This window comes from Nyctereutes procyonoides, unplaced genomic scaffold, assembly GCF_905146905.1.
Source record: "Nyctereutes procyonoides isolate TBG_1078 unplaced genomic scaffold, NYPRO_anot_genome, whole genome shotgun sequence".
In the NCBI taxonomy this organism is placed as follows: domain Eukaryota; kingdom Metazoa; phylum Chordata; class Mammalia; order Carnivora; family Canidae; genus Nyctereutes; species Nyctereutes procyonoides.
The window spans coordinates 6,229,717-6,248,104 of record NW_026575025.1 but is presented as its reverse complement, the minus strand read 5'-3'; the positions used below and the strand labels follow the sequence as shown (position 1 = coordinate 6,248,104).

General features: G+C 57.4%; 1 protein-coding gene across 2 annotated transcripts in view; it reads left to right on the top strand.

The window, feature by feature from the left end:
- CARS1 (cysteinyl-tRNA synthetase 1) overlaps positions 1-13,680 on the top strand; it is a 48,397-nt gene extending 34,717 nt beyond the window's left edge. For both annotated transcript variants that reach the window (XM_055313911.1, XM_055313905.1), the window contains 11 exons: positions 171-300; positions 405-508; positions 873-970; positions 1,185-1,374; positions 1,712-1,780; positions 4,082-4,163; positions 9,993-10,073; positions 10,608-10,675; positions 12,200-12,259; positions 12,696-12,779; positions 13,362-13,680. In XM_055313911.1, the coding sequence (XP_055169886.1) occupies positions 171-300; positions 405-508; positions 873-970; positions 1,185-1,374; positions 1,712-1,780; positions 4,082-4,163; positions 9,993-10,073; positions 10,608-10,675; positions 12,200-12,259; positions 12,696-12,779; positions 13,362-13,496 (1,101 nt within the window). In that variant the 3' untranslated portion in view covers positions 13,497-13,680. The remainder of the gene's footprint in view (positions 1-170; positions 301-404; positions 509-872; positions 971-1,184; positions 1,375-1,711; positions 1,781-4,081; positions 4,164-9,992; positions 10,074-10,607; positions 10,676-12,199; positions 12,260-12,695; positions 12,780-13,361) is intronic.
- Positions 13,681-18,388: the final 4,708 nt, after the last annotated feature.

Genomic DNA, 18,388 nt, shown 5'->3' with positions numbered 1-18,388 from the left:
CAGCCTGAGCTTTGGCTCCCAGACCAGAGCCTCTTGGCTCCTGGACCAGGGCCGGCCCTCTGAGCCCCAGGTGTCCCAGCTCGGAGAGGCAGCCCCCGCTTCTGCATCACCGCGGGAACACGGTGCCCCATGGTGCCCCGACCGTGCCCTCTGCACCCCTCCCTGAGCAGGCCTACTTCGAGAATGATTGCTGGGTCCGCTACTTCCTCCACACGGGCCACCTGACCATCGCTGGCTGCAAGATGTCCAAGTCACTCAAAAACTTCATCACCATCAAAGACGCCTTGAAGAAGCACTCAGGTAAAGCTGCCCCGCCCCCCCCGCCCCCCCGCCCCGAGACCTGGACATCCATTTCTGCAGAGGCTGGGAGGCTGAGGGTACCACCCTGTTATCTCCCCTCCCAGCGCGGCAGCTGCGGCTGGCCTTCCTCATGCACTCCTGGAAGGACACCCTGGATTACTCGAGCAACACTATGGAGTCCGCACTGCAGTACGAGAAGTTCATGAACGTGAGTGCCCTCTCCTCCTCTCTGCGGCAGGGTCAGGCCTGCTCTGTGTCCACTGACACAGAGAAGCAGCTCCACTCTCGGGGTGTGCCCTGGCCCTGCACCTCTCCCCGGAAAGGCCTGCTGACTGGCTAGCATTAGCAGCGCACCTGTCAGCAGAGGCAGGACCTCAGGCTAAACCCAGAATGGAATGCATTCCTGCCTCAAAGGAACACCCTCCAACCTTTGGCCTCTGGCATTGGTGTCAGTGCGCGCTGCTTTCTCGGATGATACACAGAGGAGGCGCACCTCACCGTGATAGCTCTTTCTCTGATGCTGTTCAAATGAAGTTTTCTAAATGCCGCTAAACTGAATTTTCTGACTTCAGGAGTTTTTCTTAAATGTGAAAGACCTCCTCCGAGCTCCCGTTGATATTAGTGGTCGGTTTGAAAAGTGGGAAGATGAAGAAACGGAACTGAACAAGAGGTAGGAGACTGCTCTGGGGTTCGCAAGTGTGCCTGCGTTATGGGCCACCCATGGCCCGCCCAGCAGTGGAGTGGGGGGCATAGCACCATCACGCCCGTGTGTGCAAAACCATACCCAGTACATGTAGCACCCAGTGGGCCATGATCCGGCCGCTGGACCGCTCGGGCACGTGTGCACCATGTCACCCGCCGACCTTCCTGTTCCTCTCACTCAGCTTTTACGACAAGAAGGCAGCGGTTCATGAAGCCCTCTGTGACAACGTGGACACACGCACTGTCTTGGAGGAAATGAGGGCTTTGGTCAGCCAGTGCAACCTATACATGGCGACCAGGAAGGCTGCCAGGAGGAGGCCCAACCGGGCTTTGCTGGAAAGCATCGCTCTATACCTCACCCGCATGCTAAAGGTAGGCGGTCCTCGACCCACAGGCCCCATGTGCACACAGCAAGAATGGGTTACAGGGGCTGAGACCTGCTCCCATCCTCAGCTCACACTGTGCTCCAGTGTATCAGAACGCATATGCATGTCCTCACTGTGGGCACTTTTGCCTTCCCGCCTGGTACAACACTACTCACTGTGCATACCTCTGTGCTCATGAGGCCTGGGCCCATGGTTTGGTGACCTCACTCAGAGAGCCCCGGAGAGGGCAGATGGGGGCACACTTGGGCCTGGCATCCGGTCATCGTAGGCCACTTGTCAGGACCCCTTGACACACTCATCCTGCATGTCTGTTTCTCTTCTAGATCTTTGGGGCCATTGAAGAGGAAAGCTCCCTGGGATTCCCAGTGCGAGGACCTGGAACCAGCCCAGATGTGAGTAGAGCACACCTGGGTGCAGAGATGCTCCCTCTTTGGGGGTCGCCCCCACCCCTAAGAAGTGGTGCCCATTTGGAGGAGCACCATCCTGCCTTCTACACCTGCTCCCTCCCCTTCCTTGTTCATGTCCTGGGCCAACGCTGTGGACATTTGGGGACCCACATTAGGTTCCATCTGCACTGGACTTTCCAGAATGGGCCCCGGGTCATGTCTGGACCTGGCTGGGGGAATTGAACATAGCTGTTCACCACACGTGTGCAAGGTCAGCAGAGGCCATGGCAGCCTCGCTCCCTGACCATTCACTGGGGGTGCTTGTGCTGCTGTCTGAGAGCTCAATTCCAGGATGGCAGGCTCGATGGGACCATCTTTGATTAAGCTGCAGCCACATGGCATAGATGCCCATGTGCTCATGTCCTTGTACATGGGGATTCAGATAGCATGCTGATTCATGAGTCTGGTGGGGAGAAAGTTCCTGGGCAGTGGCCGGTGTCGCCCTGGTACTGGTAGTTTCTGCTGCACGATGGCTGTCCTTCATGGCATATGCTTGTTCAGGCTCGTCTCAGACACACTTCTATCCTCCCTCTGTAGGAGTGATCTTTAAGGATTTGAAGAGAATATGTAGTAGATATTTAGGTAGAACTCATTTAAAGGAAAATAGGAAGCACATACAAGGTAAAAAGGCAAACTCTTTTTACAATTCTTTTCCAGACAGTGGCTGGTGTGAGGAACCCTCTTCTGCAGGGGGAACGTATAGGTGTCTCCCCAAGAACTGATTTCTGCAGAGAAACCAGTTTGTGTTGTGAAGAAACACTGCCTCAGCTTGGTGCCCACCTCTCCAGGGGCTTGATTAGCCATAAAGCTAGTTGTTCTAAAGGCATTAACCTTCTTCAGTGTTTCTCAGAAAGGAAACCTACGCAGCTGTGGTATTTTCTTGAACAAGGGATGCTAGATACTTAGTTTCTTAGAAAAAGAAAAAGAAAAAGAAAAAAACCACTTTCTACATTAAAGACCGCCTGCTCTTGAACTTAAAATAATGCTTTTAGTGCGGTGGTTGTGTGGGGGCCTTTCCATGTGACCTCTGTGGGCCCTTTGAAGGCTGAGCATTGGAATAAGCAACCACCAGGCGGGACCTGCCAGGCCAAAGGGTGGGATCTGCGCTTTACACCATTTGAAGTTTATGTGTCAGCTTCTAAATCTGAATTGTTTTAGGAATGGGGAAGATGGCCCTACATATTTATCAGGCTACTGTTGAGTGGTGCATAGCACATGCTGGTGTGGTCCACTAGACCGTGGGGGCAGGTCTCCTCCAGACAGATGCTGCAGGCACGCTGGCTAAGGCCTCCATCCCCCACTGCGCTGAGGCCCACCACAGGAGTCTCTGAGCACGGTGGACATAAGGAACTAAAATCCCGATCCCCGGTCAGCCTACACGACTTCAGCACCCCAGCCCAGGTGCGTGCTTGGACAGCGAGAGGCCAGGTCACTGTGGGCTCATCAGCCTAGTCGGCTTCTGCATTTAGATTGTTGCTTTGGTTACTGAGCCACCAAAAGACTTAATTAGGAGGCAGGGGGAGACCTTGCTTAAAAACCTACTGGAAAGATAGGAAAGATGTCAAGGAAAAGATGGTTATGAAATCATTGTTTCTCCAGTTTGGATTCTACTGTCTCTGGTTTTCCTTCTGGCAGGCTTTCCATCCCGGGGCATCTCCAGGTTCCTGTAGGTCATTAACCATTGGTGTAGATGCGAGTCCATGTATGTGCGCACACGCATGTGTGTGTGTGGTAGACACTTCCTGGAGACTCCTTCCTCTTGCACAAGCATGCGTGTGGCCACAGATTGGACGCAGACACGGTCTGGCTCCTGGCCCAGGAGGGACCAGTGTAGTCTCCCAGAAGAGAACCCGCCCTACAGACACCCACGTGGAGCCATTTAACTATAGATGGGGTATTTTAACCCTGTATCTGAGAGGAGACAAAGCCGCTCCTGAGAATAGTTGAGCAGAGTGGCTTGCAGAACTTGTCTGGCTGGGCTGGGACAGAAGCTCTTCTCTCGCTGGCCCGCATTGTCCACACAGGGACCCGCACACTTGCTGTGGACCGAGTGCCAGGTGGAGAGTGTGTCCCAGCCCAGAGGCAGTGGCCATGGCAGTGGCGCCCCCCCCCATCCTACCCGCCCCCCCCCCCACTGTTGCCAAGCCCTGGCTGAAAATGCAGGCGGAGCTGGTCTCTGAGCGAAACCGTTTTTTGTTTTTTTTTGTTTTTTTTTTTGTTTTTTTTTTGAAACCATTTTTTCTGCAGCTGGAATCCACGGTCATGCCGTACCTGCAGGTGCTCTCCGAGTTCAGAGAAGGTGTGCGAAAGATCGCCCGAGAGCAAAAAGGTGAGGCTCTTCCTCGCTGGGGGGGCCGCCCTGGGCGCCAACAGATGTTAGCAGCGCCAGGCCTGGGGCAGTACATCTGCAATGCCGCCCCCTCAAGTCGTGACAGCACTGTGTCTCTCAACACCACGTCCCCCACAGGGAGGACAGCTGGGTGGGGGCCAAGGACGCATATGTGAGACGCAGGGTTTCTTCGACTGTGCTACTTGAATGGAAAGGCAGATCTTGCTGCCTGCCCTCCCTCCTGCTGGGGGCTCATGTCCACTTTGGGTGTGTCCGGCAGCCAGAGGGCTTGCCAGCACCTATCCTTGCTTCTGGAGGCTAGCATGGGGAGCTGGGGGAGACAGAACTGCTGCAACTATTGCTGCACCAGTGTGGCGGGAGACAGCTGCCTGGCACCCAAGGGGCCTCCCCTGGGGCCACCTCACCGTGCCCAGCCAGCTGGCATTGCCGATATTCCCGAGGTTGGTTGCCGTCTTGTGTCCTTGGGGACTTGGAGCATGCTGTGTCACTGCCGACCGTGAGACAGAGCTCCAGGCGCCATCAGGCAGGGGCGCACATCTTACCCTGCGCCGTCTGTGTGCCGATGGGCATGCTGAACCGAGAACGTGCCAGGCCTGCTCTGCAGCCCTCTTCCCATGCACGCTGCCCCCTTTGCGGCTCAGCATTTCTCAAAGCAGAAAGCAAAGGGCAGGGATTCAAGCCTTGCCAGGGAGAGTTGTGCAGGAGTCACTTGCTGCAAATGCTACCTGTCACCTGCTGTGCTGCGCTCCCTCCCCAGGCCTCTCTGTGACAGGAAAGCACCCCTGGCGCGCTCGTCTGGCTACCATCCCTGCAGAGTGGGTCCAGGTGGGGTGTCCTGAGAATGGAGCAGGCAGAGGACTGATGGGGCAGCCAGGGAGCCTCCAGAGGGAGCTGCGCCGGTTGCAGGGAGGACAGAGCAAGAGGGCAGGGAGCCCCAAGGCCACGGCCCCTCGGGGAGGAGCCTGGATCTGACAGTGCTGTTTCTTGCTGTTCCCGGGGAGCAGGATGGACAGAACGAGAGGCTCAGGGGAGGCTCTGGGGTCCTGCCTTCAGCCGAGTTTCCCAGATGCCCAGTGCTTACCTCACAGATGAAGAAGATGCGGTCCAGGATGTCCACAGTCATGTTGGCCAGAGCTCAGCCCTGGTGTGGGCTGGGGCGGCTGACCAGGAGAGGCTGGGGAAATTGGGAAGAAGCTAGAAGGGCAGGGACTCAGGTGTGCCCAGAACGTCGTTCCCCCTTCATTTGTTTCATTTTTGTTAAGATGTTTGTAACATGAAATGTATTGTTTTGATTATGAGCAAGAGCATAGCTCGGTCTGAAGCGCATTCCTGTTGTGCAGCTCTCCCCACTGTTCGTCTCCATCCAGGACTGTGCATCGTCCCAAGTGAGGCTCTGTCCCCCAGGAGACACTGACCTCCAGGAAACACTGATCCCTGTCCCTCCTCCCCTGTGACCACCATCCACTCTCTGTCCCCAGGGGACACTGACCCCGTCCCTCCCCTGGCCCTGTGACCACTGTCCACTCTCCATATGAATTTGATCTCCATAGACCTCATATACATAGAATCGTGCAGTGTTTGTCCTCTTGTCATTGGCTTCTTTCACTCGGTATGACTAACGTCTATCCATGTTGTGGCAGGTGTTAGAATGTCCTTCCTCTGTAAGGACTGGGTGATATTCCACTGTGTGTGCAGGTTGCATTTTGCTCATTCTCTTGTCTATGGGCAGATTCCTGTGGCCTTGGGCATCCTCTGCTGAGCCTCCTTTTGGGGAGCTGATGGGGCTCCCTGTGCAGTGTCCAGCCTGTTCTCCACTCCTGTGTCTGGCCCTGCCAGCAGTCGCCCTGGAGGACTCACTCCCTCCCTTTGCGCCACCCCTCTGAGTGCTCGAGCTCCAGGGACTCTGAGTCAGGCGAGGACAAGCACTGGCCAGGCAGGTGCAGCCTCTGAAGGAAAAGCTGATGGGGTGTCTCCACTGCGTGTTCACACAAAATGTTGCTGAGCTTATGCTCGTTAGCAGATGACCACAATGGAGACCCTCTTTTCCTAGAACCTGCTACAGTCAGATCCTCTTGGAGTCAATAGGTCCACGAGGTCCTGGTGCCTGGCACCTGTGGCCAGGGGCGCCCCCAGGGACCACACGCAGGGAAGCCCATCTTCCTCTTCTGGGCATGTGGTGGCTGCACAGCTGCTTCCTTCCCTGGGAGAGCCGTGCCAGCAGTGGTGGCTGGGCCAGTGGTGGTCTCACCCTTGGCAGCAGTTCCCCTGCATTACCCTGCTGCTCAGGGTGGCCTCTGCTGTACAGGTCACAGCCCCACCTCTGCCAGCGCCTCTTCCCCGAGTGACACCCCTGCTCCATCCGGGGTTCTCCTCAGTCCTAGGCTCTGCAGCCAGAGCTGCAAACCTGGATCTTCCCTGGGTAGACACACCCCAGAGCCTGCCAGTACCCCCATCGGCATTGCAGGCAGCGAAGGGGTCTCCTCCCCATCCCCGGCCATGGTGGTGTCCACGCTCTCGGTCTCCTGCTTCTCCCCACCACCCCAGAGGCAGCCCCCGTCTCTGTTCCTCTCTTAAGGTTGTATTAGCTACTGAGATCTGTGTTTTTCCATATGCTTGAGAATGCTTTATGGAATTCCTCAAAAATATCCAACTGGAGTTTTTTCTTTTTTTCAAAAAAAGAGCCCGTTGAGGTGAGATTGACATAACTGACAACTACCTGTTGTTAAAGTGAATGAGGCAGTTGGCATTTAGTACGTTTACGGTGCTGTGCAACCACAGGTCACAGGAACAGCCATAACCCCTGGCCCCGCACCCAGCAGCCTGCCTTCTGCACCCGTAGATCAACCTGGTCCAGACACCCCATGTCCATGCAGCCGAGGAGTATGTGCCCCTCGTCTCTGGCTTCTGTCACTTTACAGAATGCTTTCCTGCAGCGCAGCCGGCACTCCACTCCTTGGCAGGGCAGAATACCAGTCCCTTGCATGCACACAACACATTTTGGGTGCCCGTTCGGCTGTTTCCACCTTGTGGCTGTCAGGAATAGTGCTGCTCTGAACACAGGTGCACAAGTGTCTGGTTGAGCCTCATTTTCAGGGTCTGGGGATGTCCCTTGGAGGGGAATCTTGAGGGTTGTATGGCAGCTGTATGTGTGACTTTGAAGAACCACTGAACTGTGTTCTACAGCAGCGGCCCCGTTTCCCCTGCCTGCCAGCTGTGCCGGAGAGCTCCAATCTCTCCACGCGCTCACCAATACTTGCTGTCTTCTGGATGAACAAAAATGATTATTTTCATTCCAGCCACCCTTGGGGTTGGCAGTGGCATCTCACCAGGGCTTTGGTGTGTGTTTCCCTCATGACACGTGATGTTGAGCCCCTTACCCTGGGCTTCATGGTCACGTGTGCATCTGTTCTGGAGAGGTGTCTCTTCAGGCCCTGTGCCCATATCTCATAGGGTCGTTTGTCTTGTCATGGGATTGTGGGAGTTCCTTCCTCTGCAACTGGACCCGGTCATTATGTGACTCAGAAGATGGTAGAGTAGTAGGTGTGCCCCCAAAGTAATCAAACGGTTTGGAAAGACAGTCTGGGGGGGAATTCTGAGTTATGTGGACAAGGTAGGTCTCAGCATGGTGGTGATGGCCACTGTCCTCAGCTTTGCGGAACCCAGACCCAGGGGACAGTGTGGGCCTGGGCGTCCTTCCACCTCTCAGGGTGCCAACAGTCGGCTGACGGTGGTGATGCTGGGCCCTGGCTTGCTTCCTTTCCACTTCTAGGTAGCTTGCTCCAGCTCCTGCCCCAGGTGTAGCCCTCCCCAGGGCCAGCCATCCCCATGGGGCTGTGGGCAGGGTAAGGGCAGGGAGCAAGCATAAAGGGTGTTATCCCATCAGCCATGCTGGGAAGGCTGGGAGAGCTGGGGAGGACAGTGAGTGTTCCCGTGGGCCATGGCCAGTGCTGCAGAGATGGATGAGGTGCAGCAGAGGCTTGGGCAGGAGGCTTGGGGGGTGTTTGGTTTCTGGCATAGATGTTCCTCACAGGGGCATGGCCAAGGTGTGCAGAGCCACTTGGGATTGGGCCTGGAGTGCAGGCTGGTGCCTGAGGGAGGGCTAAGGATGCTGGTCATAGTGTGTCCACCGTACGATAAGGCAGGCAGGGTGCCAGCACTCTTGTCACCTGATGTTACAGGATTTGTTGCTATTAAAGCTTTCCGAGATGGATTGCTGTCACGTGCCCTGTGACAGCCCAGCTTCTACACCAATTTCCCCAAGTGCATGTAGGGCATGGGCTGGGGACTTAGCAGGCCACACGGTGGGGCAGGCAGCCTTCTGGGAGCTGTGAGTCTGAGACCTGGCTTTGATAGACAGCCACATACAGAATGCCTCGTCCCGGTGCCGCCAGACCCTGTGAGCAGAGCCGCGCACAGCCTGCTCCCACACGTGGCATCTTATCACGCTCGTCGCTACCCTCAGAGATGGTGACATGTCCCCATTCCACAGACATGAACCACTGAGTTTCCTTCACTGAGGCCAGATTCCCCTGTAGAGTTTCTGGGTGAGGCCCTCCTGTGCTCTTCGTTTTCAGAGGCAAACAGACTGCCTCCCCCTGCCATGTTGTCCCTGAGCCTCCTGGGAACAGGATGGCCATGAGGTTGGCTGGGGCACACTCTGTGATTGCTGTTGCAGGATCAGTACAGGCTCCCTGAGAGCCCCTGGCCTTGACCGGCCTCAACTAGGTGCTACTGGATCTGCCGCCATCTGTGGTGCCTGGGAGGGAGCAAGTCCATGGTCATTCGCTCTGCCTCTGGGACCCACAGACTGACCCAGAGGTTTAAGAACGTCTGAACCTGCAGGGACCATCCTGTTCAGGCCCAGAGGCCACACTGATGGTTTCTTCATCCCTACCCACTCTGTCTGCTGGTGTGTGTCATCTTTCTTGCTTGCTGTAGCCCACGCCTGGGGTGGGCCGAGGCCTGGCTGAGAGCAGTGAGAGGCAGCGTTACCAAAGGGCAGTGTGGACCCCTGTCCCCAGGCCTCTGGCCCTTCCTTGTCCCTCAGCTGGGCCTTGTGCATCAGTGAGAGAAGCTGACAGCTGTGGGGCTCACCCCAGCCTCCAGACCCATTTCTGGCTCTCACCAATAGCTGCTTGGAACCATGGGTCCTGGGCCTAGCTGCTTCGCCCTGAGGATGTTGGGAGGATGGGAGGTGCGTGTGGACTCAGGAGCACGGTTCACAAGGCGAGGGGATGAGGGAGCGTGGAGCATCCGAGCAGGTTTCCTGACAGCTGGTGCTGTGCCGCTGATGTATTTGACCTAGCTGAGCGTTGCCCTAGGCCAGGCATGCCTGAGGATGGCCTGAAGAACGCAGGGAGCCTCTGTAGGACTTCTGGGTGACCTAAGAGCATGTGTGGCCTTGGGCCCCTGGGTCCTGGAGTGTGGAACGCGGCTGCTCTTCTGGCTCACCAGGCCAGGGCTGTGGGGGCTGGACACCTTCCCAGTTGACCAGGGCGCTTGGGATGGTTTCTGAGCCTCTTTCCTATGAGTAGAAACCTGGTTTCCCTGGACAAGCTGCCCACCTGGTTTTGTGCGGCCCTGGCTTCTCCTGCTCTGACTCTCAGGAGCAGTCCAGGAGCATCTCCAGACCACACCTGCCACTGAGCAGGGTCCTCAGGCGCTGTATAAACCCTGGCCATCTGTGGGGGCTGCTCCATACTCATGGCAGCAGAGTCGTCAGTGCCTGGGCTTCAACTCCCTGCAGGGCGCTGGGGAAGGTGCACATTTGTGCATCTGGTCAGACTGAACTTCTGTCTTTGTCCACAGTCCCTGAGGTTCTGCAGCTCAGTGATGCTCTGCGGGATGACATCTTGCCCGAGCTTGGGGTGCGGCTTGAAGATCACGAAGGTGGGTCCTTCTAATCCCTTCTGGGGCCATTGTAAGGAGCTTCGGGTGTGGTGGGCAGGGATGTGGGAAGGATGCTGGGGTCGGAGGCTGGTTTTGAAAGAATCCCAGGCCAGGGTCAGAGGATGATGGGCTTTTATGTGATGAGGAGGCCCAGGGCGGCGCCCCCGTGACCCCGTGGGAGGGGGGGCCCTTGGAGGTTTGTTGCTCTGGCTGTTGAGGACACCTCCTGTGTACCCTCCTATGGCCACTGGCTTCCCTTCCCTGTGATCTGTCACTCAGAAGATGGCCTGCAGGACTGTCAGCCAGGCTCATGGTGTCTGGACTTTGTGGGGGTTTCAGCTGCACAGGAAATTTTTAGATTTTAAATACTCAGGCGGCATGTCCCCTTTGATGACTTCTGGGCCTTGTGTTGGGAGTGGTGAGGCCTCCCCACCAGTACAGTTAACATGGAAGCCCCATGAGCAGCAGGGGCCCAAGGTCTGTGCAGGCAGGCTTGGGGCTGGGCCTCATCTCACCAACCACCTGGCTTTTCAGGGCTGCCAACCGTGGTGAAGCTGGGAGACAGAGAGGCCCTGCTGAGGGAGAGAGAGGAGAAGAGACGAGTGAGTGTGCTGGAGCAGCCGCGCGGGCACGGGAGACTGCTGGCGCTGTGTGCTTGCCCTGCCAGAGCTCTCTCGTGAGGTCCCAACTCTAGAATTGTCACCAGGGGACCTCATGGGACTTGGGCCACTGGGCGGAGCAGTAGCAGAAGAAGGGTCTACCTTCTAAGGAAGGGTCCTCTTTTTAAAAAGCTACCCCCCGAGTTTAAGGGAGAACAAGTCCCTTTCTGTAAACCGTGCAGCTGACGAGTTTGGTCGCACCTTGCTCTTCAGAAGTGCTGTGTCCTTTGTCCCTGAGGGAGGACCTGCCAGGCAGCCCTTCGTCCACCCAGGAAGTGTGGGGCTGGTGCCAGGGGCCTGGGTGCATGAGGAGCACCGGCAGGAGGTGCGGGTGACGTGGGAGCACGGTTTGTAAGGCGAGTGCAAGGCATGTTCTGGACAGCTGGTGGTGACAGCTGGGCATTCCTGGGAGCCGGGGACCCCCTACTGCACCTCCCATTTCTGCCCCACTTGCTCACCCAGCTTAGTGTCCTGTCCCTGGGGCTGGGCTCTCACCTAGGGCAGCGCAGCAGGTGACCCGGCTCTAGAGGTGACATGGGGCTGGCTCTGCCCACCCCTGCCCCTGGGTTGGGGAAGAAGCAAATGCCTCAGCTTACCACTCTCCTCCCCGTGGTGCAAGTGCATGCGGAGCATAAAGGCACACGGGGCTCTGATGAGGGTGCCAAAAGGCAGCCCTGCCCACACGGGCCTTGCCTGCTGGTTTTCGCAGCGGCCGCTGGCCATGGCCCTCTTTGCCTTGCTCCTGTCTCCCCTGAGTGGGGCCCATCCAGTCAGCAGTGCCTGAATGAGCACCAGGACTGCAGCCTCCCTGCATGGCCATTCCCACCAGGGGACAGACACTGTGTCCTCACAGAGAAAGTCCCGCCCAGCCCATGCCACCCTCACCTCTGCCTGTTCCCGGCCTCCTCTGCTCTACTGGTTGCTTCTCCCGAGCCTGTGGCCCCTGCTTGTGGGGACCCTTGCTCTACTTCCCACTGCTGGCCCTGCGCTGCCCTCACCCAGTCCCAAAGTTCCCTGCCCGGTACCCCAGGTTCTCTCCAGCCTCACACTTGCCTGTGCCCAGCCGCCCACCCGACAGCCTTGCTGACTAGGAAGCCCCGAAACCCGAGATGCCTACAAGGGCATTTTCCTGTCTGTGGCACAGCTGAGTCCGCACTTCCCCTCACGGGTGCCACCCAACACCCGGGCTGAGGGTCCCTGCCCTGCTCCCACTCCCAGGCTGGTGGTTGGCCCAGGCCCCATGTCCTGGCACCTGCTAACTCCCGCCCCCTCCAGGCCCTGGTGATGCTGTCTCTGCTCACCAGACAGACCCCCCACAGCTGGGCTCGCCACGTATCCAGAGCTGTCCACAGGGTGGCTGGGTCAGAGTCCAGGCACCGGGGGGCCAGCAGGCCTTGCTTTGTTCCTTTTCCTGCCCCCAGAGGCCCTGAGCAGATCTGGCTCACGGGGCTCCTGCTGCTCCCGTAGGTTGAAGAGGAGAAGAGGAAGAAGAAGGAGGAGGCCGCCAGGATAAAACAGGAGCAAGAGGTAACACACGCAGTGTACGTGGGGCCCGGGTTCCCCTGGTGGGAGTGCCTACTCTGACCCTGTGCCCCAGCTCTCTGGTCCTCCCTGCTCCACCTGCGCCCACCACAGCATCCTCCCGGCCTCCCCACGCACCCCCACATGGCACCTGAGCAAAGGGAGGCCGGGAGGCCCTGGTGAGGGAGAGGTCTGGCTGGGAGAGCTGCCCCTTGGCAGCCACAGGCTCCAGGCCGTGTCACAGACTCCTTCGGACAACCCTCCCCCCTGTAGAGCAAGCTCGACGCCCGGGGTGGACTTGTCCCTCCTTCAACTCCCTCTGCCTGGGCCTTACCCTGCCCGACTTCTGTGTCCCTCTGAGTCCCAGGGCTGGGCTGGGGTGACGCGTGTTCACGCCTTCCCCGGTGGGCTGGGCTGCAGTGAGCAGGGCTCTGCATTCCAGGCAGCGAAGCTGGCCAAGATGAAGATCCCACCCAGTGAGATGTTCTTGTCAGAAAGCGACAAATACTCCAAGTTTGATGAAAACGTAAGAACCTCTTTTCTCTTGTCACACCTTTAAATTGGGAGTAATAGGGCTTCCAGCCTTGAGTGAGCAGCCTTTCTGTCTGGGGTGCAGTTTGGGGGAAGCGCCGTTCAGGGTCCGTGCCTGCAGCCCCGAGCACCCAAGGCAGCCTCCCTCCATCGCGGCAGCCGAGCCCCGTCGTGGCCTGGATCAGAGAGCAGGTCCCCTTCACAAGCTGGCCATGGTGTGGTCAGGGAGCCGTGGGCACTGTCTCCAGAGCTCCTCGTCCCGGCATTCACAGCCACTTTGCCTCTAGACCCTCAGGCTCTCCTTACTGGTTCTGATACATATTCACCACCTTCCCATGAAAACTGAGCCCCTTTGGTCCTGAGGGAACACTGGCCCTAGCTCCCAGGCGGGAGGGTGCCTCCAGACCAGCCACTGTCTTCCCAGTGGCTGGGAGAGGTGCTGCTGAATCAGTGCACTAGTGTGGAACGTGCGGTGAGGACGTGCCCAGGCAGCTCCAGGGGCTGAATCCATGTGCCCCTGGGCTCCGAGTGGGGCATCAGGTGCACCCTGATAACCCCGTGCTCTCCCTGTTCTCAGGGTCTGCCCACACACGACGTGGACGGCAAAGAGCTGAGCAAAGGGCAAGCCAAGAAGGTGAAGAAGCTCTATGAAGCTCAGGAGAAGCGCCACAAGGAGTATTTGCAAATGGCTCAAAACGGAAGCCTCAAATGAAAGGGCAGGGGACTGAGTGTCTAAACCAAGCCATTGGTGGCCTGCTGACTTCCTGTCTGCGTCCTTAGTGATGACGCCCGATCATGTTTACAGTGGTCCTCGGCTCCCACGCTGGGGATTGTGTTCACGGAAGCCACGCCGTCATCAGCTTGAGACTTCAGTAATAAATGTTTCCCAACAGTGAGGCCGGGTGTGCTGTGTGCCGGCGCGCTGCACGTTCAGCGCTTGTGCGGAACCCGCTCCCGGCTGCTGGCTCAGCAGGTCCCGACTTAGGCGCTCGGCTCAGTTGAGCTGCTTCAGCCAGCCGAGAAATCTCTCCCCCATGCAGATGGCTATCGGCTAATCTCTGGTGTGTGGGTGCATTTGGAGGTATTTAAGTAGGAAAAAGACAGGCTCAAACTGGTGAGCCCACGGACACCCCACACAAAGGCTGCTCACTGGGCCCCTCTGGTTCTGATGAGTAAACACAGCTCAGCGTCTCCTCCAGCAGCTCCACACTCCAGGGGTGGTAAAGGGCTGGCTCAGCAGGGTGGGCCCTGGCCCCTGCTCCAGGTCTGCACAGCTGCCGGCCCAGATAAGGGGGGGAAGTCCCAGCACACTCAGCAGGGCAGCTGTTTGTCACCAGGACCTCGCATCCAGTGCGCCCCAACACTGGAGAGCCTAACTGGCCTAACGAGGGTGCAGCAGAACCAGCACCCTTGAGCCCTGCAGAAGCAGGGCGCCAGGTTAGACCCTGTTAGACAGGACAGAGGCGCCAGTGCTGGGCTGTCAGGTCAGGAAACGCTGAGTGTCACTGGCAGCCCTTCCGGGGTGCGGGAGAGGGTGGGCAACACCAGGTCGTAGGCATCCTCAGCCCTTGCCCCTGTGACCCCGCTTGTAGGAAACTCCAGGAGATATCCCACTCACTGCAGCATTGCTTCCCAGAACTGATGGAGCAGTTGACTCTCCCCAGGTGCCTGGTGCAACTCAGGAGCACCGAAGGCACGGGGAGCAGGTGGTTATGAACCGAGGTGGGGCGTGGGGAGGGCGTTTTGGTGTTGAGACAGCATGCTTCTCAGACTTCTAAACATTCCACGTACAAGCAGTTAAACCAATAAGAAAACAAGGCCCCAAAACACAGTGAAATGAACTCATTCCGGTTCCCTACTGCTATACGACAGATCATCCCAACACTTGGTGGCTGCAAACAACTATCACTTTACCACCTTCTCCAGTGCCTCTGGGTAAGTGGGGCTCCACCTGGTGGTGTTGGACCAGGGTCTCCCACAGGCAGCCTCAGCTCTGGAGGTGCGTGTCCACGAGAAGAGCCATGTGCCTTTTTGGATGTAACCTCAGAGGTCCCACAGCATGACCACCACCATCCTCTCAAGTTTGCAGGCAGTCCGAGACGCCCACCATGCTCCACGGGAGGGCACAGCAACTTTCAGTGATGCAAGGTTCCAGAGCAGCGCGAGGGACTGGCAACATCGTGGTGGCCTCTGCTAATAAGCAAATACAATATTGATGTCCGCAACCCAGGTTTTGATGCAAGAGAAAAAACTCGAGTGTAAAAGGAAAGAAGGAAAATCACTATATTCCCAAATACAAATTAGAAAAAACAATATGAACTGACATTCGACCTTTTCTTTTTCAAGATTTTATTTGAGAGAGAACACAAGCAGGGGCAGTGGGAGAGGAAGAAGCTGAGCAGGGAGCCCGATGTGGGATTCAATCCCAGGACCCTGGAATCATGACTTGAGCCAAAGGCAGCCACCCACTGAGCTACCCAGGTGCCCCAATAATCTACTTTTAAACAGTCGAGATTTTCTGGCTGTGTAGACAGGGGACAAACTCTGCTGCTGGGAGCCCTCACAGAGCCTGATTCGAGGCTCCTGGAAGAAACGGCCCGCCCCAGGTCCAGGGCAGAAGCACAAGGAGACCCTGAGCCATCTGTCCTCAAAGGGAAGCTTTTGAAGGCTGATGGAGTCATGTCAGAAGAGGGACAAACTAGTGAAACCCAAAAACTGTCTATATCAGAAGGGCATCCTGCTGAGTGGAAATACCATATGGTTGCACTTGGGTGACATTCTGGACACACAGATCTTTTTTTTTTTTTCCAAAGATTTTATTTATTTATATAGAGACACAGAGAGAATGAGAGGCAGAGACACGGGCAGAGGGAGACGCAGGCTCCAGGCAGAAAGCCCGACGTGCGACTCAATCCAGGGTCTCCAGGATCACACCCCGGGCTGCAGGCGGCACCTAACTGCTGTGCCACTGGGGCTGCCCTGGACACACAGATCTATGGGAACAGAGGGCAGAGGAGGGGCTGACCAGATTGGGGGGCGGTGCTCCCCCGGGGCTGTTCTGTGCTCTGGCCAGGCAAGAGGACACCATCAGGGGGCCCCAGGAAGGGTGCACGGGCCTTGTGCCACCTCAGCTTTTCGGGAATCTCTACTGCAAAATAGTAAAACAGCCTCAGGAACTTCCACTGGCCGCATCTGGGACAACTCGAGTATTGAAAACCAGGATTAATTGAAATGTGGCCATTTATACTTATTCTCAGAAGCAAAGAAAGCCAAGAAATAATCCGCTACCCCTGGCGGTGGACTTTGTGTCAGCTTCTTACTCTGCAGACTTAGTTACTTCTCTGGGGCAGGGAGCTGTACCCAGGCGGCTCAGCGGCTCCAGCGGGAGGGGAGGCTGCACTTCATGCACGGTCCCAGCTCACAGAAGTGATGGGACACCAGGAGTAGACCGTCTCCGTCTGCAACCCGAGTGCGGCACCTGATCCAGGCCAGGCCTGCCAGCGGCTGCTGAGGCCCCCAGGGTGACAGTTGGTGGGAACAGCTATTCTCACCATGCCACCGTGTCACCTTGCAGGTGGCTCGTAGGGCACAGGGGCTAGGGGAGATGGGCGTGTCACCTTACAGGTTCAGCCTGTCCCTCCTCCTTCTCTGGCACTGGGTCTCCACATTGCCCAGGGAGGGGACAAGCATGAGAGCCAGATCTGGGCGGGGGTGGGCAGATACCTGTGCACTGGTCCAGCTCCCCCACCCAGGAGGAGCAAGGCTCTCTGTGTCACTTCCTATTCAAGGGCATTACCGCAGTGCGGGGAGGAGTGCCGCCGGGGAGCACCCCCGACTGTTCCAGGAGGAATGCCCAGGCTGCTGGGCTGTCCGGGGGCTCTGGTGCGGGGGGATGGATGGGGCGCAGGAGGCAGACCTGAATGGCAGAAACGAGAAACACCACCACAGGCCACAGGAGCCTTGTTGGGTTTGAACAAACTGGCCCTGAGAACAGCTGGGCAATCGGCATGCGCACTGGGTCTGGTATGATACCAAGGAGCTTCTGTCAGTTGTCGCTGTGATCATGGCAGTTGTGTCCACCAGGATCCCTAAGGGGAGACAGTGGCAGGAGGCTGTGGGTCAGCGGCCAGGATCACTGCTGAATGGTGGCCTCTCTTCCCACACCATCCTCCACTTTTCTGTGTGAAATGTTTCATGCCCATGTGTCCTTTAAAGCCTGCCGCCAGGAAATCATCTCATCTTCCGTGGAGGACGCAAGCCCTGTCTGCTGCTGCAGGAACAGGTGCACCTTGGGAGGCTGGCCTCCGTCCCCGCTGCTCCGAGTGCCGGGTTTGGGGGTGGGGCGCCTAGGGGGTGAATTGCGGGCTGGGCTGTGGCCTCTGGTGGAGTCGTGCCCCCCCCCCAATACATCCCCTCAAGGAGACTGGGGAGGAGTGTCCTCGATGCCCCACAAGCTGCCAGAGAACCTTCTGGAACAAAATGGAGTGGAAATGGTTTTCAAATGTATAATATTAATTCACCTGTGAAAAGTCTGTGCATGAAATGTCTTTCCAGCTTTGGGAGCCAGACTTGTCTTCCTGCTTCTCCCAAAGTGAAATATTTGGTGTTTTCATTACAGAACTATCAGAGACTAGCTTAAAAATGAAACCATGCAGAAAATTACTAGTACAGAGACTGAGCATCCCTATAAGGCTGTCCCAGAGGGCCTGTGAGGCTTTGGAGACCGTCTCCTGGATTCCTTCCTTCCGAGGGTCTGAGGCTTATGCATACGCTCCGCACTGGGTGGTCTGTGGACACCATCTAATATCCACACCCTAGGAGGGCCTTTCATTCCCCGTGTCTCCATGTCCCTTTTATTGCAAAGTAGCCTGGAGCCACCACCCTGTGGATGGACGTTGGGGTGCCCCTGAGGCCTGGTGCACCCTCCCTCCTGCCAGCTCCAGGGGTTATTCACCAAGCAGCACCCCTGAGCAACGAGGGGGCAGGTCCCCTCCAGGGCCAGGCTGGCTGTGCTCCAGCCAGGTCTGAAGTTGGGACTGGGGGCAGTTATCCAGCTGGTGTCTCTGTCTCCTCCTCTGGATTTGGGGGCCAGATGTCTACCCGGGACATCTCTGGGCCAAGGCCAATGAGGTCAAGGACTGAGAGGAGCAGAAAGGGCACGGAGCAGGGGGTGTTGGAGGTCAATCCTCTGAGTTCCTCATGTCTGGAGGGCACGGAGGACCTGTGCAAAGGAGCCATTGCCAGGTGTGCATGAGCTCAGAGCTGGGCAGGGGCAAAGTGAGGGCGCTGGGAGATGCTGGGAAACCCATGAGGTGCGGCCTCAGGGCCCCTTCCCTAGACGTTCTGGTCCCAGCCCTTCTCAATCTTGGTTGCACTTAGCATCACTTGAGGACTTTGAAATGAACTGATGCCCACCCCACTGCCTCAGTTCTAAGTTCACTGGAGGGCAGTAGGGAGCTTTGGAAGTATGCTGGGTGGAAGAGTGGTGTGGTCAGAGGTTGCCAGGGTGCAGGTAGACAGTGTGGAGGGTGGGGGTGGGAAGCCACCTTAGGGACCCCTGGGCAGGAGAACTGGCTGTGACCTCAAAGCAAGGGCATGAGGGGG